Below are 8,510 nucleotides of genomic sequence, written 5' to 3'. Positions count from 1 at the left end.
AAAAAAAAAAAAAAAAAAAAAAAAAAAAAAATTGCACATATTTGTGGACTTAATACATTTTTCCTCCGCTGTTAATTTCTAGTTATGTTTCATGGTGATGGGAATCAATCGTTTATATGATTTCAGATTTTTTTTTTCTTTTAAGACCAAGTCACACTCTGTTGCCCAGGCCATGCATTAGCATGATCACAGCTCACTGCAGCCTCGACTTCCTGAGCTCAAGCAATCCACCCACCTCGGCCTCTCAAAGTGCTGTGATTATAGGCATGAGCCACTGTGCTCAGCCTTAAATCTTCAAAAATTCATTTTATATCCTACTGTGAGGTCTATTCTGGAAGTTGTTCCATGGAAATTGGAGAAAAGTTTGTATTCTGCTGTTTTGGGTGGTGTGTTCTGTATATATCTCGTATGTCTCATGGGTCTGTAGTGGTGTTTGAGTCTTCCATTTCCTCCTTTTTTTTTTCCGTTTTAGATATATTCTTGCTCTTCTGCCCAGGCTGGAGTGCAGTGGTACTGTCATACTTCATAGTAGCCTGCACTCCTGGCTTCAAGTGATCCTCCTGCCTCAGCCTCCCAAGTAGCTGGGACTACCGGCATGCACCACCATGCCTGGCTAATTTTTAAAATTTTTTTGTGGAGACAGGGTCTTGCTTTGTTGCCCAGGCTGGACTTGAACCCCTAGGATCAAGTGATCTTCCCACCTCAGCCTTCCAAAGTGTTGGAATTACAAGCAGGAGCCACTGCTCCCAACTGGAATCCTCAGTTTCTTTATTGTTCTTCTGTCTGGTTCTATCCATTTTCAAAACTAGAATATTGAATTCAACTATAATATTGTGGAACAATATTTCTCTTTGGAGTTTTATCAAGTTTCCATTCTATACTTAGTTTTTATTTATTTACTTACTACTTTTAATAGAGATGGGGTCTCAGTATGTTGCTCAGGCTTGTCTCAAACTCTTAGGCTCTAGCAATCCTCCTGCCTCAGTCTCCCAAAGGGCTGGGATTACAGACATGAGCCACTGCACCCAGCCTCATTCTGTACTTAGGAGCTCTGACACTTGGTGTTTATATATTTATAATTGTTATATCTTCTTGGTGAATCGAGTCTTTCATCATTTTATAATAATCTTTGTCTCTTATGATTTTTTTTTTTTTTTTTTTTTTTTTTTTTTTTTTTTTTTTTGAGACGGAGTCTCGCTCTTTCGCCCGGGCTGGGGTGCAGTGGCCGGTTCCCCGCTCACTGCAACCTCTGCGTGCCGGGTTTGTGCCATTCTCCTGCCTCAGCCTCCAAGTAGCTGGGACTACAGGCGCCCGCCACCTCGCCCGGCTAGTTTTTTTTTTTGTATTTTTTAGTAGAGACGGGGTTTCACCGTGTTAGCCAGGATGGTCTCGATCTCCTGACGTGATCCGCCCGTCTCGGCCTCCCAAAGTGCTGGGATTACAGGCTTGAGCCACCGCGCCCGGCCTGTCTCTTACGATTTTTGAGTAAAAGTCTGTTCTCTCATATTAACACTGCCACCTGTACTTTCTGCTGGTTACTGTTTGCGTGGAATATATTTTTCCATCCTTTCCATTTCAGCTTGTGTGTGTCCTTAGAATTAAAGGGAGTTTCTTGCAGATAGGATTTAGTAAATCTTATTTTCTTCTGATTCCAAAGTTAAATCAGGCCAACATTACATGAAAAGAAGGAGAGTATCAAACATAGAAACTATTAAAAACAAAAGAGGCTGAGGTAGGAGAATGGCGTGAACCTGGGAGGTGGAGCTTGCAGTGAGCCGAGATCACGCCACTGCACTCCAGCCTGGGCGACAGAGCGAGACTCCGTCTCAAAAAAAAAAAAACAAAAAAACAAAAAAACAGAATACATATTAGATTATTATCTGTAGATTATTTAATATCTTGTAGATTTTTTTTCCCTACAATTTCTTTCTTACTGCCTTCTGTAGTGTTTTGCTTGTTTCATTGTAGTGAGATACTTGAATCCTATCTCTTGTGTGTGTCTGATATATTTTATTTTTGTGGTTAGCATTACAGGTACTTCAAATACTGTGTAATTAAAACATTCTATTTTTAAATATTAACAGTGTAACTTTTATTAGGTACAGAAAGGTCTACTTCACAACTCTGCTCTCACTTTCTGTTATTAATGGCAGAAATTATTTTGATATATGTTATGGTCCAATTAACATACATGTATAGCGCTTTTAAAATGATTTTGTCTTTTAATTGCTAGGAAAGAATTATGGGAGGCTGAGGCAGGTGGATCACCTGAGGTCATGCCTGGCTGACACGGCAAAACCGTGTCTCTACTAAAAATACAAAAATTAGCCAAGTGTGGTAATGCATGCCTATAATCCCAGCTACTACTTGGGACACTGAGGTGGGAGAATTGCTTGAACTCGGGAGGTGGAGGTTGCAGTGAGCCGAGATCGTGCCACTGCACTCCAGCCTGAGTGACAGAGCAAGACTCTGTCTCAAAAAACAAACAAACAAAAACCATTAAAAGTCAAGTTACAAAAGGGTAATAATAAATATCTCTATATTTGATTATGTACTGACCTTTAATGGTGAACTTTCTATTTTCATTGAGGTTAAAGATACTGTTTAGAGACCTTTTATTTTACATTGATGCAGTCCCTGTAGCATTTCTTGTTGGGCAAGTCTAGAATACCAGTGCACTCCCTCAGCTCTTCATTTTCTAAGAACATCTACATTTCTTATTTTTGCAGGTGAATGTTACTAAATATAGTATTCTTGGTATTTTTGCCATTTTTTTCTTTAAATGTTTTCAACATATCCTCTCACTGCCTTCTAGCCTACAAAGTTTCTGTTGAAGAATATACATAATGTTATACAGTTTCCCTTTATATGACAAGTCTTTTTTTGTCGCTACTATCGAGATTGTTTCTTTGTCTTTGAGTTTTGATAATTTCTTTATAGTATGTCTCTGTGTGAATGTCCTTGGGTTAGTTTTAGTTAGCATGGTCAAGCTTCTTGAATTTGTATATTCATTTCTTTCCTTAGATTGGGGATGTTTGAGCATTATTTCTGCAATGGTGATTTCGAATCTTCTGTCTTCCTGTGAATCTCCAATAGTTTGTATATTGTTTCACCTGATAGTATCTCAAAAATGTACTAGGGTTGGTTTTCTTCATCATTTTTTCCTATTGCTCTTTGGAGCTGATTCTTTTGAATAATGTATCTTACAGTTTGCTCATTGTTTTCTGTTCCTTTTGCAGTCTGCTGTTGAATCCCTTAGTGAATTATTACTTCAGTTATCATATTTCAGCTCCAGAATTTCTGTTCTTTTGGTTTTAGTAGTTTCTCCTGTGATTGATATTCTTTTTCTTTTCATGTAATGTTTGCCAGATTTTGTTTAGTTATCTATGTTATCTTTTTTAGCTCATTAAGCATCTTAAGGCAGTTGCTTTAAATACCCGTCAAGTAATTCAGAGGGCTGCCTATTTTTAGGCTTGTTTTGTGGAGATTGATTGATTGATCATAATTTTAGCCATATTTCCCTGTACTTTTGTAGGCCTCATAATTTTTGGTTTAGGTTTGGTAAAGCCACCACTTCTTGCAGGTATTTTATATAAGAGTTGTGCAGGAGGATACCTTTACTAATTAGCCTGCTATAAAGGGTGTAGGAACAGTTACTCCTTATCTGGTGATGTGTTTTTTTCTGGCTTGTGGAAGTACTATTACTAATGACTATACAGCTGATCTCAAATTTCTGATTTTGTGTAAGAGGCTCATCCCTGCTTTTTCTCAGAAGCTTTCAATTTCTGTTGTATTTCTCTGCTCATAATCTCTCTCAAACTCACCCACAATCCACCTGACTCCTGCAGGTTCCCCACTGCTCTAATGCATCCTTCCATCCCTTTTGTTTTCTGTACTGCCAGCATGATACACACAGTATGCTCATATTCCTTCCAATGTCTGAGTCAGGTGAGGCAGAATCTGGGCTCTCTGTCAGACACTGAACATGCCATTGTCATGGGTTGAAGTTCCACCTTTTTCTTTCTTTTTTAGAGAGCAGCTCAAAATTGGGAAGCAATACAGAAAACAAATCTCTTAAAAATCAACTTGGATTAACCTTTCAGTTACATCTGAGTGAACTGCAGGTATTTCAAGCTGAAAGGAATATTTCTGGATGTAAACCTGTCGAAAAACCTATCAACAACAATTCCTTAGTTTCACCACTTCAAAAAATTTATTCTACTGTCAAATCCCACATTTTAAATACGTATAGAAATGATTTTGATGATTCTCCATTTCTCCCACAAGAACAAAAATCACAAATTAGGGGAAAATCTTGTGAATGTAATGAGCACGGCAAAGTCTTTAGTGTGTCTTCAAGCCTTGCTAACCATCAAGTAATCCACACTGCAGATAACCCTTACAAATGTAATGAATGTGACAAGGTCTTTAGTAACAGTTCAAACCTTGTACAACATCAAAGAATTCATACTGGTGAGAAGCCTTACAGTCATGAATCGTGGCACAGCCTCTTCAATCGAATTTCAACTCCTTGGCACGACATCGAGAACCATACTGGAGAGAAACCTTACAATGTATATGAGTGTGGCAAGTCTTCACTCAAAATTCTCAGCCTTGCAAATCAATCACGAGAATCCATACTGGAGAGAAACCTTACAAATGTAATGAGTGTGGCAAGGTCTTCAATAGAAATGCACACCTTGCACGACATCAGAAAATTCACAGTGGAGAGAAACCTTACAAATGTAAGGAATGTGGCAAAGCATTTTCAGGGGGTTCAGGCCTTACTGCTCATCTTGTAATTCACACTGGAGAGAAACTTCACAAATGTAATAAATGTGGCAAGGTCTTCAATCGAAATGCACACCTTACCAGACATCAAAGAATCCATACTGGAGAGAAACCTTATGAGTGTAAAGAATGTGGCAAAGTCTTCAGGCACAAGTTTTGTCTAACCAATCATCATAGAACGCACACAGGAGAGCAACCTTACAAATGTAATGAATGTGGCAAAGTCTTCAGTTACAATTCACACCTTGCACAACATCAGAGAATACATACTGGAGAGAAACCTTACAAATGCAGTGACTGTGGCAAGGTATTTAGTCGACTTTCATGCCTTACACGACATCAAAGAGTTCATACTGGAGAGAAACCTTACAAATGTAATGAATGTGGCAAAGCATTTAGAGACTGTTCAGGCCTTACTGCCCATCTACTAATTCATACTGGAGAGAAACCTTACAAATGTAAAGAATGTGCCAAGGTCTTCAGGCATAGATTATCCCTAAGCAATCATCAGCGATTTCATACTGGAGAGAAACCTTACAGATGTCATGAATGTGGCAAGGACTTCACTCGAAATTCAAACCTTGCAAATCATCACAGAATGCATACTGGAGAGAAACCTTACAAATGTAGTGAATGTGGCAAAGTCTTTGGTCACAATTCACACCTTGCACGACACAGGCAAATTCATACCGGAGAGAAGCCTTACAAATGCAATGAATGTGGCAAGGTCTTCAGCCACAAGTTATACCTAACAAAACATGAGAGAATTCATACTAGAGAGAAACCCTACAGATGTCATGAATGTGGTGAGGACTTCACTCGAAATTCAAACCTTGCAGATCATCACAGAATCCATACTGGAGAGAAGCCGTACAGATGAAATGTGTGTGGTAAGATCTTTAGTAATAATTGACACTTTGCACAGCATGAGAGAATTCATTCATGAGAGAGTTCTTACAAACTGAGTATGGCAACTCTTCATCCTGAGATCTAGCATTAATCAGTATCAGAGATTCCATACTAAAGAGAAATCATAGCAATGTATGTATGACACAGGTCACTTGAGGCCTGCCAAATGACTAGATATCAAAATATACATCTTGGATGAAACCACACAGATGGATTGTGTGTGCTGAGGCTATTATTCAAGGATCATTACTATGGAACATAAGATTTACACAAGCGGTAACTCAGGCTCTAGTTCTCCAATATTTATGATATTGCATGCTGCAGAAAAATCACAGCTCCAAATATGTTGAATCTCATGATGTGATGTATGTCAAAGGTCCAGGGGCATGTGGAAATGGTCAGTTATATTCAGGCAATTAAAAAACATAATCATATGGGGTTTTTTGGAAAGGCTACTTTACATTTTATGACTTTCATCCTCAACTTTGAAATCACTTCATGTGACTTCTTGACAGACCTTTCACTGTGGTCTCTTGAATCAGTAGGATGCCGGGCGCGGTGACTCATGCCTGTAATCCCAGTACTTTGGGATGCTGAGGCGGGCGGATCATGAGGTTAGGAGATCAAGACCATCCTGGCTAACACAGTGAAATCCCGTCCCTACTAAAAATACAGAAAATTAGCCGGGCGTGGTGGCAGACACCTGTAGTCCCAGCTACTCGGGAGGCTGAGGCAGGAGAATGGTATGAACCTGGGAGGTGGAGCTTGTAATGAGCTGAGATTGCACCACTGCACTCCAGCCTGGGCCATAGAGTGAGACTCAGTCTCAACCAAAAAAAAAAAAAAAAAAAAGAATCAGTAGGATGACAGAGATGACTTCATTAGCTGAAAATCGTTTCTATCAGTTTCCCAAGGAAGAAGGACACTGTGTTTTCAGATTATTGTCTGATTTAGAGAGCATGGAGGTGGGGAGGAATCATATAAAACTATAATGGCAGTCATCATACTATTGCTGAGCAAGTTTTTCCTGACAGAAGGGCACAGTGCTTCTGTGCTCTACCAACTAGCCATGAAATAGAGCATATCTGTAGAAATAATGCAAGGGAGATGATGGCCACGTGAATTGCATAGCAATCACTGTTTAGGCAAGAATGATTAAAAAGTCATTTTAGGCCAGGCGCGGTGGCTCAAGCCTGTAATCCCAGCACTTTGGGAGGCCGAGACGGGCGGATCATGAGGTCAGGAGATTGAGACCATCCTGGCTAACACGGTGAAACCCCGTCTCTACTAAAAAATACAAAAAACTAGCCGGGCGAGGTGGTGGCGCCTGTAGTCCCAGCTACTCGGGAGGCTGAGGCAGGAGAACGGCGGGAACCCGGGAGGCGGAGGTTGCAGTGAGCTGAGATCCGGCCACTGCACTCCAGCCTGGGTGACAGAGCAAGACTCCGTCTCAAAAAAAAAAAAAAAAAAAAAGTCATTTTTGGCTGGGTGCGGTGGCTCACACCTATAATCCCAGCACTTTGGGAGGCCAAGGTGGGTGGATCACTTGAGGTCAGGAGTTTGAGACCAGCCTGGCCAACATCGCCAAACCCCATCTCTACTAAAACTACAAAAGTTAGCTGAGCGTGGTGGTAGATTATTGTAATCCCAGCTACTCTGGAGGCTGAGGCAGGAGAATCGCTTGAACCCGGGAGGCAGAGGTTGCAGTGAGCCAAGATTGCACTATTGCACTGCAGCCTGGGTGACAAGAGCAAAACTCTGTCTCAAAAAAAAAAAAGTGGTCATTTTTGAAATGGAAGAGAGAAGAGTTAGATTAGAGAATTTAAACTACTAGAATGCCATGTTCTTGAGTAGCATTTACATTTAACTGTTGGCATAATTTCCAACTGTTTGATTTAGAATGTACATAGTTCTCATGTTTTAGTTAATAAAATTAAAATCTTCCTAAGTATGAATCACATCATTTTTACCAACTATTTTATTCCCCCCTTAGGAGAATATACTGCACAATAATGCACCATTAATAGTAAATACTCTGCAATTTGGTTTTTTTGTCTTCACACTGAGCTATGTAGCAGTGATATGTGTCTACTCTAGTATAAAATAGGCATTTTAAAAAATGCACCATTAGAATTTTAAGGTTGACGCATCCAGAACAGTTTTGTGTGTGTGCGAAATGAAACAACATACGCATACACTTGTGAGTGCATATCCTTGGGTAAGTATAATTTAGACTAATCATACTTAATACTTGAGATATTCTCTCTGTGCTTTGGCAAAGAATGCTTATATGGGTACGTATAATCCATAACAGTGCCACTTCAGCCTCATACACCCTCAAAAGTCCATCAAACATTTCACTGTTCATTATATTTCTGTGTGCCTAAGTGTGCCAAAGAAGACTCATGGCATGCACTTTAATTTTTATAACACAAAAATACAAATATATGACAAATACTATTAAATGAAAGAAAGTATTAAATAAGAGTGAAATTACTGTACCACAATGTCTTTTTTTTCCTAGTAGTCCTCAGTGACATAAGTGGAAAAATATTAACATTCATAAATTTTCTTTTTTTTTTTTTTGAGACTGAGTCTCACTCTGTCACCCAGGCTGGAGTGCAGTGGCGCGATCTTGGCTCACTGCAACCTCCGCCTCCCAGGTTCAAGCAATTCTTGTGCCTCGGCCTCCCAAGTAACTGTGACTACAGGCGCGTACCACCACACCCAGCTAATTTTTGTATTTTTAGTAGAGACAGCGTTTCACCATATTGGCCAGGCTGGTCTAAGACTCCTGACCTCGTGATCCA

At 39.8% G+C, this 8,510-nt stretch overlaps 1 protein-coding gene across 1 annotated transcript in view; it reads left to right on the top strand.

The window, feature by feature from the left end:
* Nucleotides 1–6,146, top strand: part of ZNF880 (zinc finger protein 880) — a 23,851-nt gene extending 17,705 nt beyond the window's left edge. Inside the window, 2 exon segments of the mRNA XM_017864667.1 lie at nucleotides 4,033–4,590; nucleotides 4,593–6,146. Of these exon segments, the coding sequence (XP_017720156.1) occupies nucleotides 4,033–4,590; nucleotides 4,593–5,671 (1,637 nt within the window). The 3' untranslated portion in view covers nucleotides 5,672–6,146.
* The last annotated feature ends 2,364 nt before the right edge of the window (nucleotides 6,147–8,510 follow it).

Source organism: Rhinopithecus bieti, unplaced genomic scaffold (assembly GCF_001698545.2).
Source record: "Rhinopithecus bieti isolate Rb0 unplaced genomic scaffold, ASM169854v2 scaffold_2723, whole genome shotgun sequence".
Lineage (NCBI taxonomy): Eukaryota > Metazoa > Chordata > Mammalia > Primates > Cercopithecidae > Rhinopithecus > Rhinopithecus bieti.
The sequence above is the reverse complement of the archived record's forward strand: the minus strand, read 5'-3'. Positions and strand labels throughout refer to the sequence as shown.